The 25,035-nt window shown below is 41.0% G+C and overlaps 12 protein-coding genes and 1 further gene across 12 annotated transcripts; 5 read left to right on the forward strand and 8 right to left on the reverse strand.

The window, feature by feature from the left end:
* Window positions 1–958: 958 nt before the first annotated feature.
* Window positions 959–1,591, reverse strand: PIN2 (Pin2p; the record flags this gene model as incomplete). Its single annotated transcript, XM_003646874.1, has 1 exon — window positions 959–1,591. One exon carries the CDS (start codon window positions 1,589–1,591, stop codon window positions 959–961), a length of 633 nt encoding a protein of 210 aa, XP_003646922.1.
* Window positions 1,592–2,145: 554 nt separating this feature from the next.
* Window positions 2,146–2,820, reverse strand: OCA1 (putative tyrosine protein phosphatase OCA1; the record flags this gene model as incomplete). Its single annotated transcript, XM_003646875.1, has 1 exon — window positions 2,146–2,820. The coding sequence occupies one exon, from the start codon at window positions 2,818–2,820 to the stop codon at window positions 2,146–2,148; it is 675 nt and encodes a 224-aa protein (XP_003646923.1).
* Window positions 2,821–3,260: 440 nt separating this feature from the next.
* Window positions 3,261–3,671, forward strand: OST2 (dolichyl-diphosphooligosaccharide-protein glycotransferase; the record flags this gene model as incomplete). The annotated part of the gene is made up of 1 exon (XM_003646876.1): window positions 3,261–3,671. The coding sequence occupies one exon, from the start codon at window positions 3,261–3,263 to the stop codon at window positions 3,669–3,671; it is 411 nt and encodes a 136-aa protein (XP_003646924.1).
* A 695-nt stretch (window positions 3,672–4,366) lies between these two features.
* On the reverse strand, window positions 4,367–5,430 carry Ecym_5349 (Ras family protein; the record flags this gene model as incomplete). The annotated part of the gene is made up of 2 exons (XM_003646877.1): window positions 4,367–5,218; window positions 5,419–5,430. The coding sequence occupies 2 exons, from the start codon at window positions 5,428–5,430 to the stop codon at window positions 4,367–4,369; spliced, it is 864 nt and encodes a 287-aa protein (XP_003646925.1).
* Window positions 5,431–5,765: 335 nt separating this feature from the next.
* PHO23 (Pho23p) lies at window positions 5,766–6,719 on the reverse strand (the record flags this gene model as incomplete). Its single annotated transcript, XM_003646878.1, has 1 exon — window positions 5,766–6,719. One exon carries the CDS (start codon window positions 6,717–6,719, stop codon window positions 5,766–5,768), a length of 954 nt encoding a protein of 317 aa, XP_003646926.1.
* Window positions 6,720–7,540: 821 nt separating this feature from the next.
* Window positions 7,541–8,455, forward strand: CRC1 (carnitine:acyl carnitine antiporter; the record flags this gene model as incomplete). The annotated part of the gene is made up of 1 exon (XM_003646879.1): window positions 7,541–8,455. One exon carries the CDS (start codon window positions 7,541–7,543, stop codon window positions 8,453–8,455), a length of 915 nt encoding a protein of 304 aa, XP_003646927.1.
* Window positions 8,456–8,749: 294 nt separating this feature from the next.
* KTR1 (alpha-1,2-mannosyltransferase KTR1) lies at window positions 8,750–9,919 on the reverse strand (the record flags this gene model as incomplete). Its single annotated transcript, XM_003646880.1, has 1 exon — window positions 8,750–9,919. The coding sequence occupies one exon, from the start codon at window positions 9,917–9,919 to the stop codon at window positions 8,750–8,752; it is 1,170 nt and encodes a 389-aa protein (XP_003646928.1).
* A 742-nt stretch (window positions 9,920–10,661) lies between these two features.
* On the forward strand, window positions 10,662–13,390 carry Ecym_5353 (the record flags this gene model as incomplete).
* A 323-nt stretch (window positions 13,391–13,713) lies between these two features.
* Window positions 13,714–14,611, reverse strand: RPS7A (40S ribosomal protein eS7; the record flags this gene model as incomplete). The annotated part of the gene is made up of 2 exons (XM_003646881.1): window positions 13,714–14,142; window positions 14,468–14,611. The coding sequence occupies 2 exons, from the start codon at window positions 14,609–14,611 to the stop codon at window positions 13,714–13,716; spliced, it is 573 nt and encodes a 190-aa protein (XP_003646929.1).
* Window positions 14,612–15,668: 1,057 nt separating this feature from the next.
* RKI1 (ribose-5-phosphate isomerase RKI1) lies at window positions 15,669–16,430 on the forward strand (the record flags this gene model as incomplete). Its single annotated transcript, XM_003646882.1, has 1 exon — window positions 15,669–16,430. One exon carries the CDS (start codon window positions 15,669–15,671, stop codon window positions 16,428–16,430), a length of 762 nt encoding a protein of 253 aa, XP_003646930.1.
* A 516-nt stretch (window positions 16,431–16,946) lies between these two features.
* On the reverse strand, window positions 16,947–17,492 carry ARF3 (Arf family GTPase ARF3; the record flags this gene model as incomplete). Its single annotated transcript, XM_003646883.1, has 1 exon — window positions 16,947–17,492. The coding sequence occupies one exon, from the start codon at window positions 17,490–17,492 to the stop codon at window positions 16,947–16,949; it is 546 nt and encodes a 181-aa protein (XP_003646931.1).
* Window positions 17,493–18,291: 799 nt separating this feature from the next.
* Window positions 18,292–23,190, forward strand: CMR2 (Cmr2p; the record flags this gene model as incomplete). The annotated part of the gene is made up of 1 exon (XM_003646884.1): window positions 18,292–23,190. The coding sequence occupies one exon, from the start codon at window positions 18,292–18,294 to the stop codon at window positions 23,188–23,190; it is 4,899 nt and encodes a 1,632-aa protein (XP_003646932.1).
* Window positions 23,191–23,410: 220 nt separating this feature from the next.
* ECM3 (putative ATPase ECM3) lies at window positions 23,411–25,030 on the reverse strand (the record flags this gene model as incomplete). Its single annotated transcript, XM_003646885.1, has 1 exon — window positions 23,411–25,030. The coding sequence occupies one exon, from the start codon at window positions 25,028–25,030 to the stop codon at window positions 23,411–23,413; it is 1,620 nt and encodes a 539-aa protein (XP_003646933.1).
* Window positions 25,031–25,035: the final 5 nt, after the last annotated feature.

The following is a 25,035-nucleotide window of genomic DNA, read 5'->3' on the forward strand; positions in this document are numbered from 1 at the left end:
TGCTAAATGCCGTTCATTCTTCATCTATGATGCAATCTCTTTTAGTTTTAGTTTTAGTCATATATACATATATATACTCTCATAAAGGTTATATAGTCAAGAATTCGCCATGGGTTAGAGTCATGTAGTCATTTGTTCAGAAAAGGAAAGCTATTCGAAACATTAAAGGTCATTGCATTATTTTAGGGTTTTATGCTTCAATTGATCTTTGTTGGTTTCAAATTGGAGGGTTTGCGCCACAGCAACGGTAGTGCGAGAGGTAACTGTGTCGCTCAATACCACTCCACGAGCATTATATATACTTAAAGAATATCAGAGAGAGAGGTCTTTGAGAATTTTCCACCTGATAACACATAGCCTTTCCTGGCCGACTCTCCATCTAAATGACGTCCGCCCCTCGATCTTTGGAGGTACCTGCATAGCCACAACATATGCATTAAAAGATAATTCCTTCACCAACAGTTAGTACACACAAATATCAGGCTACGTAGTCGATGCCGTACAAGCTTCTGGAATTCAACTAGATTATTACAAATTGTTCAGAAACCGCAAGGTTTGGCTACAGCGTCAGGCAGTGAAAGACCCCTTCTCCAAACCCAGTCTATAAAATATCAAGAAAAAGCCGCATAAGCTTCTAACTCCACAGCTAAAACCAACCAATATGAACCCCCCAATCCGTTCAATCAATAGCTATCGAAAAGCTGTGACATTTTATGTATTAGCCATTATAGAACATTTGTGTTTTTTAAAAGGAAAAGTAAGAAACCCCCGAGAAGTCATAAAATTAACTAGTTTATTTCCCACAAGCGCATCCAAATGAAAGAACGTAACATTATAAAAAGGGAAAAGCAACTAAATATATCCTCTGTTGTTCGAGTTACAGACACAGCAACATATCTGCTTATGGTATTATTTCTATTGGCACCTCTAAGAGACTCCTAATCAAATAACAAAGCGCTCAAGTAGAATCACTAGGGTACGGTGCTTGGTATGGGCGATGCAAGGATTTACGCTTTTCTGTATATGGAGGCGGCACAGAAGCCATATTTGTGCTCCAAAGCATCTCCTCTCCCATATTGACATCTTCATCGTATACAACTGGCGCCTTCGTGGCGTCAGGCCTGCTGTATTGATTTTGTACCATTCCTCTCTTTTGTACCTCTAAATCGTAATATTTCTCCTCATGTGCATGGCTATTTTTATCCTTCATACCCTCACTGTAGTAATCATCCTTATTATAAAGATGCACCGCCTCAGGCTGCACCACAGGTTGATAAATAACCGGCGGTGGCCCGCTATCCATATGATACTTTTGCATTGCTCTACGCCGGTCCTTTCTCCTCGACCTGTGCCTGGCCAAGCAACAGCAAGGCCAACATAAAAAATCTACTACTCCAGTAATACCCTGCTTAATACATCTCAACAAAGATCCCACTATCCAAATAGCCACTATCGACCCTAAAACAATCCCTGTAATTGATATCACCTTACATCCTTTATTATCCATACATGTATCCCAACTACCAAAACTTCTTGTTGTATTTCGAACATCATCAATAAATGACTTACCTTGATACACTGCTACTGACATTGTCTATTACTCGTGAGTGAAACACTGGATAAAAACATAAACTGTCTCCTAATTTAGTCGTGAATGTATGATCTCTTGCAACTGCACGGACCGCATTATTCACACTAATCCTCTCTATATAAAACTACGATTGTACACAAATGACATAATGTCTGACTGAATATTGGTTTTTTTTAAACTATATATATCTTTTTCTTTTACGCACGCAGCCTTTAGATTTCAATGCCTGAAAGGAAAAAAGCCTTGGCTTCTCAAAATAAACCGTGCCTCCTTTTCAGAGGGAGGGAGGCAAGATTTGGGTGGCATGCCTTGTACCTTGATTGCGCCCTCTCTTGTAATTGGCTGTTGCTGGAGTCAGCAAACACAAGCAGGGTTGGGAGCGACTGCACAAGTGCAGGTGAGTATCCGTCCATATCTGTAAAGGCATTGGCGATGGCTTGCGCCATCGCCAATGCCTTTACAGATATGGACAGGGTGGCTGGCAGGTAGTTCGGTTTGTATAGTATATATATGTATAAGCCATTGTTTAATAATGGCTCACGTATAGTAGGGGTTTACTTCCCACGATTCGACGAGCTAGAGGTAGACGAGCACACAGTAATAGCGCTGGTTAGCCATTGGGGGGCATGGGCGTTGTCTATTTTAACAGTCCTGGGATCGAATGCTTCTATTAACAACTCCACCAAGATCCTACCGCCCCTGGACCCGGTGAACCGTCTATATTCTTCGGAGACGCTAGCAAGGTTCCATCCCATGATCCGGCGGAGACAGCCGATCACAGTTCCAGTGCGGTGTCTGCCCATTCCGCAGCACACAAGCAGTGGGTAATTGTTCTGGTTAACAATGGTTTGCAAGGCGCTGACGATGGAGTGTTCTGTGAGCCCATCCCACGGGTTGTCATCCTCCCCCCCCTCCGGGTTAATAGCAGCAAATTGTAGTTTAATACCATGCAGATCACAAAAAGCTAGCAGGGCGTCCTGGGGATCCTCGTTTGCTAGCCAGATAATAGTGCGCAGGTTTAGATTTAGCAGGAAGGGGAAATTAACTGCAGACGGCTGTCCACTGCGGTATAGATAACGTTCCACAGGACAGAAATTCAATGGGGGCACTATCTTCTGGTCAAGAGGCTGCGGGATTGTGGCTTGACAGGGTTGAAACAAGGCCTCACTACCATCATTGCAATATATATTCTGTTCTTCGTCGTTGATATCAACTTCATTGTCTATCATAGTCCGAGTGAGAGATATAATATATATAACGACTTTTAAAAAAGCTCAAATCTAGCCTCTCGAAAAGAAACAGTAAAACAGCGTATTATATCTTTGTTTTTGAGTTAATGTGTAGTTGGTGGTCCTGAACCAGAAGGTATTATCAACGCTATCGTTCTGCAAAGTGGCCATATAGCGATTGCCAATATATATGCATATATATTGGCAGTTAAAGATTATGTGGTGAGGCTGTAAAAGGAGTTCGTGTTGCTTGCTTCGCGGAATAAAAGCCAAAAATCCAATTTGCAAAGAGAAAAAGGACACACTGCTTGGTAGATTTCAGCTTGAAAGCCACTCTTTGTTATAGATATATGTGTTGATTGCTTGAGGCAATAAGCCAAGAATTCATAGTTCATATAAGGAGATCAGCTTTGGTACAGGTACAGATAGTGTAGAGAGCAATGGTTCGCGGATTGAAGAAGAAGTTGAATACGGCCCCAGCAGGAGGATCCGTTGTAGGATACAGCAGTGGGGTGTTTAAACAGTTTCAAGAGTCGTTGATGACTTCGTGGAAGGCATATAATAATGATATCCAGTCGGACACGAGATTACGTGTGATTGATACTTTTTGTCTTGGGCTCGTGGTTATGGGTATGGTGCAGATGGCTTTTATGCTTGTGTTGAGAGACACATTTCCCTTCAATGCGTTCTTAGCTGGGTTTATTAGTTGTGTGGGGCAGTTTGTGCTGTTGATTTCTTTACGATTGCAAACAGCTACGCCATTTAAAGGAATATCTAGACAGAGAGCTCTTGGCGAGTTCATTTTTGCTAGTCTGGTGTTACACTTTATCTGTATACATTTTATCAATTGAGAGCACAGAGCAGATTATAATATATTGATCGAATGTCATTTATTAGTATATATATATATATATAATTGAAGATTGTGTATTTTTAAAAAGATAAAACCTTGACAGTGAGGAGACAGATCAAGAGGATAAATTCGCTAACATTAACGATGTAAGTTACGGATACAATATATGTGTATATATTATTTCTGATCGAACGAAACGAAAATAAAAGTCTAATGATGGGGATATTAGCTGACGTTCAGCTGCACCCACGCCTGCTTGTGTGTATACTCTGAATTGGCTTTTTAATTTTTGAAATAGAAATATTCTTGGACACCGGGATAAGAGGTTGGCAAAACTTGGGACTCTTTTTTAACTAACAAGCAGTGAGCACCAGAAGAATTATGACCTAGGATATTAAAAAGGCGACTCTAGTCTCTAGCAGTCCATGTGTCATGTACAAGGTAGGCGAGGTCGGAAAAAATAAGGAAAAGTGAAAGTGAAAGTAAAATGTGTGTGTGTGTGTGTGGGGGGGGGGGGGTTATAGTCGAAGCCCAAAGGTAGCCGCCATCCCTAGGGCATTAGAAGCTCAAACATTTGGAAGTCTTGAACTTTTTTATTTTGTTCTCTTTCCCATTGTAAAAATTGTAATATTATCAAACCTCCCCTCTTCATGAAAATAACAAAAACTGAAATATCTCTACGTTATGCTTTGCTCAAGAAATTATGCAACAACCAGATGAACCCTTCTTAGTATTACCATCGTCAGCAGAAAGCGATTGCTGGTACGCCCTACCGCCTCTGAGAGAGCCGCTAGCTCCAGAACCTTCAGCAGCTTTCTGTGAATCAGAAGGGCCGGCGCCTGCTTGCTTACTGCCCACTGAAGAATTTGGCAGATTATCAAAGCCACGTTCTGCATCGCCATCATCTCCATGGGCCACATCATTACCTGCACCGGCGACACCTGCACCGGCGACACCTGCACCACCCTCACCTGCACCACCAGCGTCGTCGTTGCTATGATCAAAACGTTTAGAATTGTTGATATTGTGTATACCCCCGTCATCGCGAACCAGCCGAGCTAGACCATAGAAGGAATCTTCCACATTAATAGCCTGCTTAGCAGACGTCTCTAAAAACGATGCATTGAAGTGCTTAGCAAGGTTAACTCCCTCCTCGTATGAAACCTGTCTCTCGTCTTCCAAATCTGACTTATTCCCAACAACAAAAATAGGAACATAATCCACATCCTTTACCCTCAAAATCTGCTGATAGTACGTCATCAACTCCTCAAACGAAGTCCTCGAAGTCACCGAATAAACTAATAGAAACCCCTCACCTGTCCTCATATACTGCTCCCTCATTGCAGAATACTCCTCCTGCCCCGCTGTATCCAATATATCTAAAATAGAAACCTGCCCATCAATAACCACCTGCTTCCTGTAAGAATCCTCGATAGTAGGATCATACTCATCCACAAAATGTGACTGGATCAACTGGATAGTTAGCGCCGATTTACCAACACCTCCTCCGCCTACAACAACCAACTTATACTCTCTTATACTGTTCTGAATCCACTCATATTAGTAAAAAATTCCAGTACCCCCACCAAATCCACAACAATGCTCCAGGACCCCCCGCCCACACCACCCCATTGCCATTGCATGAAGAACCTCCTGCCAGAAAGAACCCTTTCCCTTGAAAACTCTAATGCCCTTGGTGCGTCACGGGATCCCCTTTTCACATATATAACAAAAAGTTAACATACCTTGATCATCATCTTTAAATCTTCAAAATCCCGGTAAAATTCCCCAAAAACCTGGTTACAATCTGATCAAATAAACCCTAACACTAGATTAAGACCAACTGGTTCCTACTCAAAAGATACTACAAGTTTAAAAATGCTTTATCATAAATGAAAAAATGCCGACGCTGTCCTTGTTGAAGAAAGAACCATTTTCCTTTGATTTTTTTGCGGAAATTTTTCACAGCAATCCTCCTCTCGAGGAAGGACATACAACAATATAAATGATAATGGGTTTTACAACGTCGGTGGGCAGGGGAAAGAAATCAGAAGATATTTATAGTATTTAATTATTTGTATTGTAATGGTTGCTATCTCTTACAATCATCGCAGTACCACTTTCCCTTCGGCAGTGTTTCTAAATTTATACAAGACAAGTGAAACCATTCTAGTTGACAATTTTCTCCATCGCAGCCTACCATCTCGCCGTATGCGACTTGATTGCAGTAGCAGTACAGAGCCTCGCCGTATTCGTTTGTTTTGGGTCGTTGGAAGTAGTCTTCTTTAGTTTGTCGTTTGCGTTTTCGGGTGGTGTTTGCATTGTTGTTGGGAACAACATTGTTCGTAGTAGGCTCGTTGTGATTACGTCTTCTGCTAGATACGGAAGAAGCGTTCGGCGACGAGACAGAGACCACCGGGTTAGCATTTGTCTGTGCGATTGTTGGCGGGTCGGTTAGAAAACTGGAGGCGTTGTTGGTGCCGTAGCCACCGCCACTGGTGTTGGCGCTTATGGGACCTGAGCCTGAGCCTGAGCCTGAGCCTTCGACATTTTGCTGCTTCTTAGCAGCCATCGCTTCTCGGCGTGATTCACTCCTCAACGCCTGTTGTGATTTGCTCTGCTGCTTTGATTCAACCTTCTTGAGTAGCTCGTGATGTACATGCATCGCAGGGTGGTTGTCATTGCCTAATCGAAGCTTCTCCGGGATCTCCTGGTTCTTTAGAGCTACTTCGTATGCCAACTCTATCCTTGTGACCAACCGATCCAAAGACTCGAATGCAATGGACGATACGTGCATTTTCTCTTCCAACGACGGCATTAGATCTTGAAATAACTGATTGATAGTCTGCAATTGCGTCTTGGCCGTGCCAGCACTCTCTTCCGCAAGAAACTTTCCTATCTGCGAGTTCAACTCAGGCACTGTGTTCACACATTTGGCATCTATCTCCCTAAGTAGAGTCATGTATCTCGCCACCTCCATTGGGAACTCCCCAATAACATCCGATATGTCATTTAATCCGGGATACAAGTTCGCCGGTGTGCTCATAGCTTTGTCTGCCTGTTTATTCGTCGTCCTCGTCGTGCTCTTTGATAACGCTTCCTGCCTATGATTGTGTGTGTGCTTTTATTCCACAAGTTCGTCAAAATCCTCTAGTGCTGGAATTCCCTTAGTCCCCATCCGGGCGCTCTCTCCGGACACCGGTCCAGCATTTCGATCGTGCCCCTCTGTCCGAAACCATCACCCGTACACCCTGAGCACGTGACCGTGTTCGAACACGGTGATATGCCGGTGTTTAATTGGTAAAACATATGTTTTAGGGACATAAATATCGAGTTCAATTCACGTGATGTTTTGAGAGGCTGGTCCTAAGACAAGCGTGGCGAACGCTACCGCATCTCTGACGGGACGGAGAGTTGCGGTACACGCAGCTTTGCGTCGTTCGGTGTTTATCACTGCTCTGATGGTGGGTTTCTTCTATCCCCCCACATTCCGCGGACGTAGTGTAGAGTGCTCCATTATCTGCATGCAGAAGCACCCAAAGACGGGTAAAGCAGATTGCAAGACCTTAGTTCCTGAGGCAAAAAGCAACGTAGTTTGGCTGACCAAAAGCTCTAATGACCTCCTCTCTCTTCAGGAAGAACGGCAGGGCATTTGGAGAGATGGCGCATAGAGAGGAAAGACTGGTAACGGACAACGCGAGGGGCGGGAAGATTGTAGATTGTGAACAATGTCTGTAATGGACGATTCAGGTTTGCACAATTATATATAAATGGTGTGTATCGTAGTAAGTAACAGGTAGAGAATTTAGGTGATCTGAATTACCTAAGGGCGAGAGATTTGGTATAGGTTGTGTGTGTTCATGTTAAATGGGGGACCAAACGGATATAGCAGCAGGAGACGGAGTGAAAGGTGGGTCGGGACTCAATGATAACGTGAAGTCTTTTACGGCAGGCGGTGTTGGAGGTGTTTGTGCGGTATTGTCGGGTCATCCATTTGATTTATTGAAGGTACGGTGCCAATCTAACCAGGCTTCAGGGACGATTGATGCAGCACGGAAGATTTTGGTTGAGGCTCGTGGCAAGTCGGGGATTGCAGCAGTTAATGCTCTGAAGGGGTTTTACAAGGGAGTGATTCCTCCTTTGATTGGGGTGACGCCTATATTTGCGGTGAGTTTTTGGGGGTATGATGTTGGTAAGAAGATTGTGAAGCTCAATGATACCTCTGCTGGGATGACTACTGCTCAGATTGCCACGGCCGGGTTTATTTCGGCGATTCCTACTACGTTGGTGACGGCGCCTACTGAGCGGGTGAAGGTAGTGTTGCAGACATCTTCGAAGCATTCGTTGGGATCCGCAGCGAAACATATTCTGGCCACAGGTGGGTTGAGGTCTCTATTCAAGGGGTCTCTTGCCACGCTAGCTCGTGATGGACCGGGTAGTGCGTTGTACTTTGCCTCTTACGAATTCACAAAGGCAAAGTTGAATGCTATTTCAGGTACGAATGAACTAAGTATTGCGAATGTGTGTCTTGCTGGCGGGGTTGCAGGTGTTTCTATGTGGCTTGGTGTGTTCCCGATCGACACTATAAAGACTAAGTTACAGTCGAGCAGTGTGAAACAAGGAATGCTGGAAGCAACTAAGGAAATCTACAGAACCCGTGGTGGTATCAAAGGGTTCTTCCCGGGAATTGGACCTGCTCTGCTTAGATCCTTCCCTGCGAATGCAGCTACTTTCTTAGGTGTGGAGATGACTCATGCGTTCTTTAAGAAGCATGACTTGTGAGCGACTGTTTTTTCAGTCAGGCAGGATAATGAGCGTTCGCTGTCTTTGTTTTGTGTTTGTACATATTATATTGTATAAAAAGCCGATCTTATCTCAAGGTGAAGACGTACTTGGTTAATACTTACCAATGCCAACCTCCAGTGTTATTATATATATATATATATGTAGGACATTCGATTGGAGATTAAAATTTTTTTGATTGAATTAAAAAAGTTATTGTGGGGGACGGGAAACCATGTTTCAAATCCTCATCCCCCCTCCCCCAGTTTCTAGTTTTTTATATAATAACGGCCACTAACCAGTGTGTTCTGCCCAGCCAGTTGGTTTCTTCAAGTCTTTTTCTAAGTAGTACTTGACATTACATGAGAAGGCCTTCCAACTAAAATCATCATCTGGGTTACAGGCACAGTTATGCTCAGTCCTAAACTTCTCTTCAATTGGGCATTGGGTGAATGGCGGGTGAAGGTATCCAATATCATCAAAATGGTGTATCTCATCCCTGTCCAAAAACAAGGCTGCTGCTATAGAGTGGATAGGTGCATCCCCCCACCTTTCGTAAAAGAATCCACCTTTCTTATCCAAGAAATCAAAGTATTTAGAGTAGGCTTCTCCTCTCCAAAAGTCTAAAGATCCTATCTCAAAGTTTGACCAGAAGTGACACAAATTGTAGTTTTTACCGTTGTCGTCTGAGATAAAGGGAAGCATATTATTTTTGTGAACGTATTGAGGATTGGCTTCTATGAACTCCTTGGTAGAACTCCATAACGTCTTTATCGTAAACGGATATTCGTGAATAGAAATTGTGAAGCCATACTTCTTGTTATTATCCTTCATAAATTTGAATACATCATAATCTATGTCACAATACAACTTAATATGCGGCTCAACACGCCAGTACCATTCATATTCCATCATTTCTTCGTGTCTGTAGAAAAACCCCGATTCGTACCGACACATGTGTCGGTACGAAATAGAACCACCGTAAATAACCTTATCCTTTTCCATCTGTTCACGTGTCTTAGCGGCCGCATCCTGATCAATCCAGTCAGGGAACGACCACTGTTCCTTCGGAATTATCCCATACTTCGTCTTACCACTAACCATAGCAGAAGTCACCCTCTTGAACTCATCACTAAATGGCTCGTCATTCAAAAATACCCAATCATAATGGAACCGATGGTTGAACCGATCCTCAACACTCAAAATAGACGGAAGCAAACTGTAAAGATCACTATTCCGGGCTAGCGTAACAAAAGCAGCCTTTTCTTTATTCCAAGATGCCGTCTCCTTCTGCTTTGCTACCTTATAGTTGAAATTATCATTGTTAGCCCACCCTGGCTTCCTCTTATACTGACTAACATCCGATACCCCTGCCCCCTGAATCACAACCCAGAAGGTAATCACAAGAATCGATGCAATCCCAGCCAAACTCCATAATCGTTCATTTCTCACAAATCTCGACATAACTGATTACTCCTATATATAAAAAACCCCTCCAGTTATAGGAATGAAAAGCAACCTACACCAGAATGTAAGTTCCAATAATAAAATTTACCTTATTCCTAGTAACACGTATTTATTTACAAAGATGACTTGTCTGAACTTCTACAACTTTTGGCTGTCTTGTCACTCGAAGCCCTCGCGAACAGGACGAAATTTTATCGGGCAGACCAAAATATTACAAAAGTCTCCATATTAATCCAAAATCCAAACCTGTTTTTTCGTACCCACAACTAACTCAATTCTCTGCGTCTTCTTTATCATCATATAAACCTATCCCCATCACAGCTACTCTCATAATAGTCCTCATCTATAAATGTGTTTAAGTCTCGGCACTTTTTAAAGCTTGCCCTTAATGAAAATTCAGCTAAATCTCATAACAAAAATAGAACAGGTTAAAATTCAGGTTTACAGAAGGTCATAAGTGTCATATGGCTACTTCGATCGGCGGATGGGATCAATTAATAACCAACGGAAGGCCCTACACAGTCCTCTAAGCTTTGCTAGCGGCCTTCATAGTGATAATTCTGTAGGTTCATTTCGTATATAGTCATCCAGTCGTCTGTCAAATTTTTCTAACCACGATAGTTATTCGATCAAAAAAGATACCTTGAACTGCATCGCCAGTAGGTTGTTGTAGGGTTTGGAATACAGGGTTTTAGAAGGATATCAAAGGCCAGGTCATTATCTATAGCCAGGGAGATCGATGTCGATGAGTGTTTCTGCAAAACAGAAGCGATCTATTTCTTCTGCGATTGCGGGGTTCTTTAAGAGGCATTCTGATGATGAACCGGTGAGCAACAACAGTCAAGAAAAAAGTAGTAGGCATTTAGAAGACAATACACCAATTGAGTTTAAATCTAATACGAGTATTGAGTCAGTGGTTAAGAGGCCTCGGATGGAGGCGGAGGATCAGAATATTGGTGATGGTGTTCCGGGGTGGGGGCCGGGTTGATTCTGTATGAATCCGATGGAAATCAGCGTCCTCCTGTGCTGCCTATTCTACCGCTGCAGCGGTTGCGGATGCTGAGATATAAGCAGGAGTTGCGGCGGCGACAGTTGCAGATGGTGCAGGTGGGGCAGACTGGGGCGAATGATCAAAGTCGGATTGCATCAGATTCTACGGTATCTACGACGAGAAGCCTAGGATTGAAGGGGGTGGTGGGAAGCGAGGGGAAATGGCATCAAGGATCTGTCAAACGAGGAATGGCGGGGAAGAAAAGCAGACTGTGGTCCAGTAATTTTGAGTATGATCTCTCAGAATATGATATTTTAAAGAAGCAGAAGTTGAACAATAGTAACACGAAAAATATCACGTCCTTCGACGGTCCCAAATTTGCTGATCACATAGTGTTAAAAAGATCGAACTCGAAGTTCGAGTCGGGGAATCTGTTGCCATTTTCCACTAATTTATCGCAGGCGCAAATAAAACTGTTAAGTGGAATGTCTGGGCACCCTGCAAAACAGAGGCCTAGTGTGAGTGATGCCGAAACCTGGGGTAGAAGGCCGTCACAAACGCAGGCCGCTGCACCTTTATCAAAGACAAGTAAGCAAGTTCCAAGCATTGGGTTCGATTTTCTTCTGAATGCGAGTTCTGAGACACCTTCGAAGTCGAAAGTTGCTATAGTGGGCGACAGCGGTACCCAAGTCAGTGACAGTACGCAGTCGGCTCACAAAGGACCTTTAGCAGTTTCAACTACAGCAACGCATCCTGAAAAAATACCTACATTTGCGTCCAGTCTTGGTTTTCATAATAATGACACTGGAAAGATGTCAAAGGGTATCACCTCTTTTCCCCAGGAAAACGGAGTGTACTCCAAAAAGAGTGAACAAGAGAACAAGGTCCCATTTCAGGCTAGCACGACATCTTCCAAGTTTGCAGCTACTCACAACAACAATGATAATTGTGATGGTGATGATCGCGAGGCCGCTAAGAAGAAACCTGCATTTTCGTTTAACCACAAAGCTACAAATGCTCAACAGAACAAGTCTATGCCGTTTAGTTTTGGTTTAGGAGATAAAATTATACCATCTGAGCCTGAACCAGATGGTTCAAAAAACAAATTCAACATGAACAAGGAATCGCAGCCATCTTCAAAACCGGCTTTTACATTTAGTCAGAACACAGCCGCTTCCCCAGCGTTTGGATTGTCAAACAAAAACGTTGGAGAATCGAAGTCCAATGAAGATTCTGAAAATAAGGAAACACCTTCGATTTCCAAAAGCACATTTAGTTTTGGGCAGCAGGTAGATACAAACAGCCAAACTCCACCAAAGAACGAAGACCATTCTTCTGAGAAAGTGACATTTAGTTTTGGCTTATCGAAAAACAAAGCTTCTGATCAAAATCCTGTGTTCAAATTTGGAGCTTCTAACGGCAAAATAGACGTTTCTTCCAATCGTGATGCAGCCGATGTTGAGGGTGTTAATATAAAGGACGGTAATGCAGCGAATGCCAACTCACGCGTTATCTCTAATGCAAGTGACAATAAGAGTTCAACGTCGAAACAACCGTTCATTTTCGGTGGATCAACAAAATCGGAAGGTTCAAATATTGATACCAATCAAACAGTTCCCTTTACTTCGGCAAAGACCAATTCAGACAAGGATGGCATTCCGTCAGCTTCTTTATCCAATAACAAGCCTGCCGCTTCAACAAAACTTAGTTCTTCCAACACTCCGATGTTTTCCTTTGGTAGCGGACCAACTACGAAGGGAAATAACGTAGGAACATCTTCATTCAACTTTGGCAATGGCACTAACAAAAACAATCTTGCATCTAGTGCGTCTGCACCAGTGACATCCGGCTCAATTTCGAACTCTGGTTTCAAGTTTGATATGAGTGGATTCAAAGTTAAGCAGTCAGCTAATGTGCACGCGCAGAACTTTAATACCTCTGGGGGTAATAACGTATCGCATAATAACGCTGCCAGTAACTCTACTAGTATAAACGCGTTTGGATGTAATGCTGGAAATAATCCTATGCTTAACTCTCCACAACCTCAACAAGCCCCTGGCGGTTTTGGATTTCCTCAGCAAGCTGTCTCGAATTCCAATCTTGGTTTCGGTTCAAGCCATACTTCAGCTAACAATTCACCTGCTTTCGGGGCTAGCACTAACCCTCATCCTCCAACAACAGGGTTTAACTTCAATGGTAGCACTGCAGGATCCCCAAGCCCTTCTGTATTTGGTAATAGTGTTTCTCCAGAGATACAATCCAGTCAAAATGGGTTCCATCCGTCAACTTCTGTAAACCTGAACTTTGCTGGATCAGCTAACAATTTAAATCCATCTCAAGTGTTTGGCCAAACTCAACAGTCCCTGTCTCAAGGTTCTAGCGGGAGCTTTGGTATGATTCCTCAACAGCAACAGCAGTCAATACCACAACTCCCACCAGGAAGGAGAATCGCTAGAATGAGAGCTAGAAGAGGTTAGGTGAGTACTTCACTCACTCATAACTGTACTTCCATAGTAAATAATGCATCATAAAGTAACTCACTGTAATTTAGTCAAATTTTAATGTACTCAACTGTGTAATCATATTTGAGTGGTTGAAGTAGGCAAGTCAGCAAACAAACACGACCATTAGCGCTTGGCAACAAATAGTAAAGCCCAGAGCACTTTTTTATACACCTATTAAAACAGTTTCCATTGGTTTTATATAGTAGAAGAAATTCGATTTAATAATATATAAACTGGTTATAACGGATTGGTATGCATTTTACAAAATATAATTATCAATCAGGATAACGCAAAGTTTAGTGGGTTTCAGATGGGATTTCAAAGACAATTTGCTTACCAGTCAACTTGTTGTAAACAGCTTGGAAAGATTCCAACTTATAGTCAACTTGTTGGACATCCTTGGAATCCAACAAAACCTTTTGGATCTTGTTACCACCAACCAAGTATCTTACTCTCTTACCAACAATTTCGGTTGGGAAAACCAAGTCTTCCAAGATCTTATCGTGAACAGCAGTCAAGGTTCTAGATCTTGGTCTCTTTTGGGTCTGTCTAGATCTTCTAGATGGCTTTGGTAAGATTCTTCTTTCAGCCAAGAAAATAACGTGACGGTCTTGGAACTTCTTCTCCAACTCTCTGGTCAACTTGGTTTGGACTTTGTGATAACCAGCCAAAGATGGAACTGGCACAAAGATGGCCAAAGCCTTCTTACCACCAGCAACGTCGATCTGTGAACAACTGTTAGTAAACTGCCAAGTTGCAATAGACATATATTTGAGTAGAATTATGGGAAACTAATAAAAGAATCGTTCAATGAAATCATATGTGATAACTATATGGTATCAGCGCTCATTTTCAACAAAATCTCTGTTCTTCCTATATTCCAACGGTACACATATATGTTCTTGTCCACTTTTCAAAACTTCAATCTTGTCTGCATCAAATCACAACCATGACCACACGATTCATATATATAATATCCCACAATTCGCCTCATTCAGATTGTTTTCTTTCAAAAAATCCAACTCATAGTTAATCATATTGTAAACATACTTCTCTGATGGACTTGAATTGCAATGGTCTCAAGTCGGCCTTCAACTCTGGAGAAGAGTTTTCCAAGTCAATGAAAGCTTGAGCAACTTGCAATTCCAATTCAGTTGGAGCTTGGGACAAAATCTTAGCTAGTGGAGCTGACATTATGGGTGTGCTTGATTTTCTTCTTGTGCTACTTTTAAAACCTCGAAACAGGAGTGCTATAATAGCCAGAAATCGTGCGAACTTTCAGTACTACAGTTTCCCCCTCTTACCAGATTGCAATGAAAATTTGGGGCCTGCGGGGGGCTGCTAGCTCCGATGATGCCAGTTAGACGGAAGTGGTGATGGGGCAGGGGCTTTCCCAGTGGGGCGGGCTCCGCCCGCGTAGGCGGAGCCCTCGCGAGAGCCCTGCCTACGCGGCGCCTCCCAATAGGCTCATCATGCGCGAGCGGGATCAGAGCGGCTAGGTGTGTGGATGATGTCCCATGAGACCTCTTCCTAGCTAGCCCGGCCCAGCCAACAAGGAGCTAGGCTAAGGCTGACTTCGATCCCCTCCCCGCGAGCCGTGGGCTCGCGGGGAGGGATGGAAAAATAAGGACGACTAATGGAGCATGCACGGGTGTTTTCTAATAATGCACGGATGCGGCAGTCACAAGACAACCTAGTTTGCACCTGAACACCACATAGTGCGTTGCCAAGTATCCCCACACAAACTTTAAAGGCCATTCCGACAGCATATTCCACAAGTGACAGGATACGAAGTGTGTCAACAGATCAGATTAACAAGGGTTTAAAGGTCCAATTCTACAACAGAATGATATTTAGTTGACCAACAAACACGCCAGCAGTGTTGCTAATTGTATAAAAGAAGCTGATGGGTTTTTTTTGTGTGCCTGTGCTGCACCATTGGTGACACACATAATTTATTTTCGCCTTGTACAGGTTATAACATGACTTCGATGACAACTAGTGTGATGAGTAAAAAAAAAAGTTAGAAGTATTTGCTTATGGCAGAATCATTTCCGCTGAATTCAGTCGCACTGAGTTGCAATTACGTATAATTAAGTATATATATATCCTTAAATGTTCATTTCTTGGTTGATTCAAACTGAAATATTGTTTTTATAAGACTGTTGAACAGTGAGTTGGGTGACGATCAGAGCCACACAGAAGGGTTGAAACTAAGGTATTCCACTACAAAGATAAGAGAAGCGGAAAAATGTCATTGGAGGTTACGGATATCCCAGATTTGCAATTGTTAGAGGAGGCCAAGAAAGTTGCTGCTTTTCGAGCAGTTGATGAGAATTTTGATGGTAAGCGACATCGTGTGGTTGGGATCGGTAGTGGTTCTACAGTGGTATATGTTGCGCAGAGAATAGGAGAATACCAAGCTTCTGAGGAATACAAGGGTAAGGTTGAATTTATATGTATCCCAACGGGATTCCAATCTCAGGAGTTGATTATTTCGAATGGTCTGCGGTTAGGGTCAATTGAAGAATATCCAGTGGTGGATATTGCATTCGATGGGGCAGATGAAGTGGATGAAGAATTGCAATTAATTAAGGGTGGTGGTGGGTGTTTATTGCGGGAAAAGCTAGTGAGTAGCAGTACTAAGGAGTTTGTTGTGGTTGCTGATTTTAGGAAGAAGTCTCCAAAGTATTTGGGTACTAATTGGACGAAAGGTGTACCTATAGAGGTTGTTCCTGTGGCGTACGCTCGAGTACTAGCGGATATTAGGGCCATGTCTACTTGTGTTAGAGCGGAAGTTAGACAGGGTGGGGTTTCAAAGGCTGGGCCTGTAGTTACTGATAATAACAATTTTATTATTGATGCAGACTTTGGTCAGATACAGGACCCTAGGAAGTTGCATCAGGATCTTAAGATGTTGGTTGGAGTAGTGGAGACAGGGCTATTTATTGATAATGCATCGAAGGCATACTTTGGTGCAGCTGATGGATCGATTGAAGTGTCCCTAAAATGATGCAGTGGTGTGGTGTAGTGAGTTGTGCACTTCCAGTGTCTAGTAGTAACCCTTGTCGTCGCATAAAGTTGTGTTTATGGTCATTTACCGATTTATCTGTTGAAATAATAAGCCACTATAACTGTTAAGGACAACTAATATTATACAATTCACGAGAATGAGTTCCATATATATATGTATATATGTAAGTTTTTAGTGGGTATGATATAGTAAGGTCTACGTGAACTTTAAAGTTGAAGGAAAGATAAAACATAAAAATAAGTGGGTATACCTTCAAACAATTAAAACTATGACAGGGAGAACACAATAATAATCGTCCTAGGAAACGCTTCTAGTAAAGTTCTGATGTATTGTTACAAGTTAATACAAACAATCGAAGATTTACAGTCCTGTCTTTTCCCTATTTCTTCATTTTATTATTGGAACATCTTCGATTTATTATTGGAACATCGTAAAAGTTCAATGGAGGGTTGTGAAGTCTATTTGTCGGCTACACTCGATGCCTGCACTATTGACTTATCTGTTCTTTGTATTATTGGCTATCCACGATAAACCCTCAACCAGACCTTGACCTGTCAAGGCATTGCTACCAACAATACACCATAACTGGTTCTTTAAGTTTTCCCCCAATTGCAAGTAATTCGAAACCTCCAGAGGTTTCAGGGCCCCCCTTAGATCCTGCTTATTGGCCAATACCAACAAGACTACGTCTTCCATCTCCTTCTCTCCAATAATACTATACAATTCCTCCTTTGCCTCATTTAACCTATCTCTATCATGAGAATCAATAACAAAAATCAACGCCGTGGTAGCAGGGAAATAGTGCCTCCACAGTGGCCTCAGTCTCTCTTGACCTCCCACATCCCACATATTAAACTTCACGTTGCGAAACGCAACCGTCTCCACATTAAACCCTACTGTGGGTGCGGACGTCTTGATTTTGTTCAGCTTCAATTTATAAAGAATAGTAGTCTTCCCAGCATTGTCTAAACCCAACATTAGGATCTTCATCTCACGAGATCCAAAAAGTTTACTCAGAACCCTCGAAAACGAGTTACCCATGTTGTAATTATTCGTTGGTTATTGCGTTTATTCTAATCAATCAATCAATCAAAACGGCTTCCTCAACCTTAGATATCGTTTAGAAGCTGAAGAGCTGGACAACAATACAGAGAAACCTTAATTTTTGATACTTTTTTTCTATCTTCAAACGGTTTATTGTGATCTGTCCTCTTATATAGTTTTTTGTTAAATACGTGCACAGTGTAATCCTAATATTGTTATGCAAAAACATCCAAGAAGTGGATTTTAAGTGAGATAGAAACACCGTGGTAGTTTTATATCCACTTTGGAACATTTTAGGTAATCCAAGCTCTACATCAAATAACATACTTGTGGGTCAAGCGTTTCGCTGCAAATCGTCTTGTAGAGTAAGTAATCCATATGTCATATTATAAGGTTGACGCTAGAAAACGTTATACCTCACTAAAACAGCGAGAGAAAGTCCACCAGATGCGCATATTTGAACCCTTTCGAGCATCTCATTACTGAACTGATGGAGTACATGATGGGGTTGCTGAAGCCTTGAAACACTTCCGTTGAAGCTACTGAAGTGTTTGTTCCTTTTTAAATTATAGTTTATACTGGTGACGCTCGGCTTGTACTAAAAATGGTGCGCCTTAAAATCCGTAGTTTTGTTTCACTGTCTGACAGATAGTCAACCATTTAAATCAAGTTAGTTATAAAATAGAGTGGGTATTAAGACTCAGAGTCGTGTCAGAACACAGGTATTTAGGTTTTTTGTTTTGTTTTGTCTAGGGAAGTTTTGATAGCAAGGCAGAAGCTGAGATACGTTTAAAGGATGGACTTCAGCATACCTCGTAATATTTCTCCTGATGCTCTAACGAAGTTGCAGAGTATTATTAGGGACTTTCATGAGGGCAATTTAACGGCTAGGGGATATAATTCGAAACGACAACAGGTGCTGGAAAGGGAGTCGCAAGTATGCAGCGTTTCACCTGTTAAGGATTCAGCAAGTGTATCCAGCAGTCAGCAACCTCAACATCATATATCATCATTTCCACTCTCACCTGGTTCTGCTATATCACAGAGTTATACTTCCCATACACGAGATCATTCGGTGACTTCGACAGCGAGGACAAGCGCGACTCACGACATCCAGTCGATGACGTCGCAGTCTCTGTATCGTGTGACGACATCAAATTCGAATCCAGTGTCGCATAACTTATCACCGCATGACCTTCAATATTACAATCCTAATTATGGCAATAATTCATACAGGCCCATGATTCCATTACTGCCGAGAATTAATGATCAGTCACAGTTTCTTAAGGAGTCTTTACCTTCCATTTTGAGGGCCCGGTCACAGGTGTATGAACGGGAGACTGCTATACTTGGAATCAATTCTCGGGGAAAGGAAACATCCATATCATGGGATAAATTATACTTGAGGGCTGAGAAAGTTGCCCATGAATTGGGTAAAATCAAACCGCGTAAGACAGAAAAGATATTACTGTGGTACGATGGAGGAGAAACGATCGAGTTCTCTGTAGCACTACTCGGCTGTTTTATTGCTGGCCTGATAGGAGTACCTGTATCGTTTGAAACTTACACATTGAATGAAATTATTGAAATTATAAAGCAAACCAATGCTAAGCTGATATTAATATCTGAAGAATGCATGAAGCAGTTGGATAATCTGCATGTTAGTAGTAATTCTAAATTGCATTTAACAAAGAGTGATTTCTTCTCGCGACTAACATTTGTGAAAACAGATGATTTGGGAGTTTATTCTAGGGCCAAAAAGGCTTCTCCAGTATTTTCTATTCCTTCCGTATCATATATCGAATTTAGCAGGACTCCCCTCGGAAAGTTATCGGGCGTTGTTATGAAGCACAAAGTTCTATGGAGGCAATTTGAGAACTTAACTGATATTCTAAATTCAAGGGCTAAATCTAACTGGAAAAAAGGTTCAATAAAATGCCCTTACAAAGATGGGAAACGAAGTTCTTCTAGGTATGTTATATTGTCTAGTTTGGACCCAACAAGATCAACTGGGCTCGTTTTAGGCACCTTATTTAACATATTCAGTGGAAATCTTTTAATTTGTGTTCATGCCAATTTATTAAAGCGCCCTGGTATTTACGAATATCTCATAAATAAATATCGGGCGGACGTTTTGTTAAATGATCCTTTGCAATTAAAGCAGGTGGTTATTAACTATTTGGAGAATCCAGAATCCACAATCTCTAAGAAATCAAAAATAGATTTCAGCTGTATCAAGCTGTGTCTCACGTCCTGTACAACAATAGATACTGAAGTAGCTGACATGATTGTCCACAAATGGTTGAAAAATTTAGGCTGCATGGACGCTTCACAAGCTTATTCACCTATGCTTACTCTTCTGGATTTTGGTGGTATATTCATCTCAGTACGTGATCAGTTAGGAAGGATGGAGAATTTTCCTCTACATGATCCGAAGTTGCGATTACAGGACGATGTGTTTATTGATAAGGAGCAGTTGAAAGATAATATTGTGCAGCCAAGTATTTCTGCAATGATTAATTCCTCCAGTTCTATCAAAGATTTTTTACGTCTAACTACTTTTGGGTACCCTATTCCTGATTCAACTATTTGTGTCGTTGATCCAGATACAAGAGTATTAGTTGAAGATTTGACGGTGGGTGAAATTTGGATATCAGCACCTAGCGTGACTGACGAGTTTTACCATATGGAACGACTAACGGACTTTGTTTTTAATGCAAAATTAAATTTTAAGAAGATGATATCCACACTAGAATCTTCCGAAGAAAAGTTCAAAAGTGAGTCTTATATGGCGAACATTGAAAGGTTGGACACTATAATGACTTTGGTTCCTCCTCAAACTTCTTTTTTAAGAACTAAGTTAATTGGATTCATCCATAATGGGAAAATATATACGCTATCTCTAATCGAAGACATGTTTTTACAAAACAAATTGATAAGGCTACAGAATTGGTCTCATACATCAGATGTGAATAGATCTATTAAAGAAAATCCTAAGAATAATAGAATTTCCGCGTTGTCAAAAAGCTCATTATCTTTGGGTCCGAAGAGAATTGTTCAAACTTTCTATTTACAGCATATCAGTGAAAACTTAGTGCGCACTGTTGATAAAGTTTCTGAAGTATCTGCATTTGAATTGGGGCATAAAAATTATGAACATTATTTGGTTATGGTTGTCGAAAGTTTTTTGGCTAACAATGCCATTTTAAACCAGGGTTCGTCTAATACAAACATGTATGCGATGCACGAAAAGCTTGCAATGGAACAGAAAATGAATGATCTCACGGAGCAGATCTATAAGATACTTTGGATATTTCATAAAATTCAGCCTTTCTGTTGTTTGGTAGTACCACCTGACTCCTTGCCAAGAAGATATTGTTCTATGGAAATTGCTAACAGGACAGTAGAAAGCCGCTTCCTAAGCGGTAAGTTGAATTCAAAGTTCGTTAAGTTTCAATTGGACAATGTCATCCTAGATTTTGTTCCTCATTCCAGCTATTATAATGAAAGTATTTTTTCTGAACATTTATCAAAATTAAGACATCATGCGCTAAGTATGCATATTGTAGAAACACTTGGTATTCCACCTGAATCAACGTGGCAAACCTCTGGACTTGATTATAAAAAAGATTCATATGACGAAGACACAGGTGAACCACTTACTGGTTTTAACACAATCATGGATATTTTGGAATGGAGAACTTCTAGACATGCAACCGATTTTGCCTTCAGCAATGGATCCGATTACCATATTGCAGGTGGTTCAGCTGATCAATATAGAAAACTTTCTTGGGAAAAGATCAGCTCCTTAATTGCATGCTTTATTAAAAAGATAGTTGATTCAAAGAATCCTTTGAAGCGTGGAGACCATGTTATAATTATGTGTGAAAATACAGTCGATTACGTGGCAATCGTCCTCGCTTGTTTTTACTGCAGATTGGTTATCATTCCGTTGCCTTTATTACACGATACTCATAGTGAAGCAGAAGTTACGTTTTTAATGAATGTTATTATGAATTATGATGTCAAGAGAATATTTGTGGATCAAAAAGTTGAGAATTTGCTAGAGCAGAATTCTCAGATCAGCATCCTCTTAAAAAAGATTAAAAACCAATTGCCAAAAATAACTACTATCACGAAAGTAAAGAGGAGATCAGGATTGCTTCCTAAACAATACCAGTTCATCCTTGAAGAGCAATATGGTACCCTATCAACCCAAGAAGCTTGTGTGGTCTGGATAAATCGCGACGATGACCGTTCAGCAGCGTTGAATGTCATTATGTCTCACAGTACTTTATTAAAGATGTGTAAAGTTTTGAAGGAAACTTTGAAGATGACTAAAGATAAACATATAATGTCTGTTTGCTTTTTTACTAGAGGTATAGGGTTTTTATACAGCTGCTTGCTTGGGATATTTGTTGGGGCTTCTACAAGTCTTTTCAGTTCTACAGAGCTTATAAATAACCCTAAAAACCTACTAATTGGGTTGCAGAACACGAATGTTAAGGATATTGTATTAAGTCCTGATGTTCTATATATGATTATGGACCGAGGTAGTGCTATCTTAGAAAACCAGGGCAAAATTGTTTCTTCAAACGAAAAGGGCAAGAAAGAATCAAAGTCTTTATCTGTATTAAAGCCGTATTTCTTGCGTCATGTGGAGAATATCATGATCCCATTCACTGGGCGCCCAAGATTTCGAGCCATAGAGGCGCTGATCGGAAAGTACCCTCTTGCTGGAGCTACGCATCTGCAAGTAAACTACGTTTATGAACATCGTTTCAATCCGTTCATCTCTCTAAGATCTTATTTGGGAATCTTGCCTATTGACATATACTTGGATCCGGTTTCGCTTCGCGAAGGTATTGTTAATGAGCTAGATCCGTTGGTGGTTAGTAGTTCCGTTTTAAAAAATGCTATCCACCTTCAGGATTCTGGTATTGTTAGTGCATGTACTGAAGTTTCAATTGTGAATCCTGAAACATTGGAACAATGTTACGAAAATGAAATAGGTGAAATATGGTGTTGTTCTGAAGCTAATGTATTCGATTATTCGATATGCTCCCCTTCACGCACGTCAAGCAGCAGAGAAGTAACCGGTATTAATAAGAGAAGCAAAATTACTAGAGACCTCTTCATTAGCCAGCAGTTCAGGTCAAAAATTAAAAATCAAGATGATATCGGATTGTCATATTTGCGGACAGGTGATTTAGGATTTATTAAAACTGTTGAAAGAATAGACTCTAAGGGAGGTAGCATGAATTTATCTGTTTTATATGTTCTGGGAAGCATAAATGAAACTGTTGAAATATTAGGGTTGACTCATTTCGTTATTGATTTAGAAACCACGGTCTTAAAAACACATCCAAGTATTGAAAATTGTATCATTGTAAAGACTGGTGGATTACTTAGTTGTTTAATCGAGTGCAATAGTAATTCGGAGATCCCACAATATTCTAATATAACTCCTTTGGTTGTAAGCTTATTATTGAAACAACATGGTGTTGTGTTGGATTTATGTTGCTTTGTGAAGCTGAAATCATTAAACTACATTGTTAAAGATTGGCAGAAGAATAGATCGCAGCTCTTGGAGGATTGGTTAAATAAGAAGTTAACTATTGAAGCTCAATATGGTGTTAATGTGGGGGAAAACAACTCTATTTATTTGTTGTCGGATTTTGAGAAGGTTCAATAGGTTACTATTAATTATGATTATTATCTATAATATATTAGCTGTAAAAAATATTTGGCGAAATTGATCTACGAAACAGGCAATTGGTTTTTGGTATAAATTAACTATCATACTATACAGATGTATACTGGGGAGTATGCTGCGCATTATAAAGGTATTTCAACTTTTAGTAAATAGGATACCATCAATGGTAAGCTTATAAACAATACCGGAAATTGTAGAACTAAAAAAAAGCACAACAATCTAGTTGTACAGTCTCTTGGCTTTCTAAAGGTGTAAAACTTGCTGTAAGGTTTATGAGCATCGACATGGTTGGTAAGGTCCAGAGTAGAGCGATGTTAAATAGTAGCATCTTATCATCTTGCCAATTTGCCAATCCAGCTTTAATAAGAAGATGGCACCACAAGATTCCGATGATTGGAAAGATAAACTGTTTCACAAAAACCATAGCTACTGCGGTTTTCCAAAGCCCCGGATGTAATTTTCTTATCTTTATTCTTGCGAAAGTGGCTCCTACCATCATAAGTGCATAAGGAACACATGCGGGACCAGCAAATCCTGTGAGATCCATTACAAAGTTTAGAGGGGGCAAATTATCTGGTGCTTGTTTTATCGAGTTAACGTTGGGCGTTTTAACAAATAATGCCTTTAGCCAAGGAACGAATGCAACAATAAGCGATACAATCACAAAAAATGCACATGGCCTTAAACAGTTTTTTAGGAAAAACACTATTTGTGTGGTCAGTGAAAACTTATAAAGCCATGACGGTAATGTCGATCCCGAAACTTTAATATCTTCGTTATTTACAGTGGCATCGGAGGTCATTATTCGGCGGAGTGAAGACTGCATTCTAAGCTGTGCTGTTTGTGCCTGAGTAGGAGGAAATTCTTCCTGAATGGAATACTGCCTTCCATATTGATCGACATTGGAATATTCCCTAATTAATTCATCCAATCCCTGAGGGGGCAGCGCACGCAAATCAATTGATCGAAGAGTGGCTAAAGAATTTCTTCTGAACCCCTGGGCAGCATCAGAACCCATAGTTGATCTTGTAGCTTTCTCCGATATCAATTGTATAGGAGTTTCCCCTCTTGGAGCTTCAACCTCTTGTGATACACTCCCATTTAGAGAGAATGCAGATGTGGTAGGGTTTGATGGTAAAGAATAAGCATCCACTTTTGAACTAGAGCTTAGAACTGCCGAGTTTACATCCCCTATTTCGGGCACCACCTCTAATACATGGTGTGCCTCTTGAAGAGTATCATAAGATTGGGCTGCGGACAACTTCTTTTCTTTGTCGTAATCTACATCGCAATTTTCAATATCTTTATATCTGAAATCCTGTTCTATCAAACGGAACCCACCAAGATTAAAGACATACAACAAAAGGAACATTAAAGTAATCACAGAGTTGGCTACCCCTTTATTTCCTTCTTCTGCCGTGAAAGTACCAGTATCCACCAAAGTTTGCAAATATGCAATTGGAATATCACTTATATTAGGAAATATGGTCGCTGCAAGAAGTCCTCCTCTCCACTGTTTAGAAACAGGAAGAAACTTCCTGAAAGCTAGACCAAATACGAGCCCACAGGCAAACAATACCGTGACCGTCAAACCAAGAAGCCCCACTAACTTGATATCACTACCCTGAATACTCCCAACAATATTATTGAAGGCTAGAAAAGGCGTGAGCACCATCAATGAAATATCCGAAAGAGCCCTTGTGGCTTCTACAGTTAAAATATTAAACCTGCCCAGCATGTACCCAACGGCAATAATCAAATAAATTTTAATAACCGGCTTCAAAGCAACCCATATTGCATGGCCTATCGACAGCGACATTTCTC

The sequence above is a fragment of the Eremothecium cymbalariae genome, chromosome 5 (assembly GCF_000235365.1).
Source record: "Eremothecium cymbalariae DBVPG#7215 chromosome 5, complete sequence".
Lineage (NCBI taxonomy): Eukaryota > Fungi > Ascomycota > Saccharomycetes > Saccharomycetales > Saccharomycetaceae > Eremothecium > Eremothecium cymbalariae.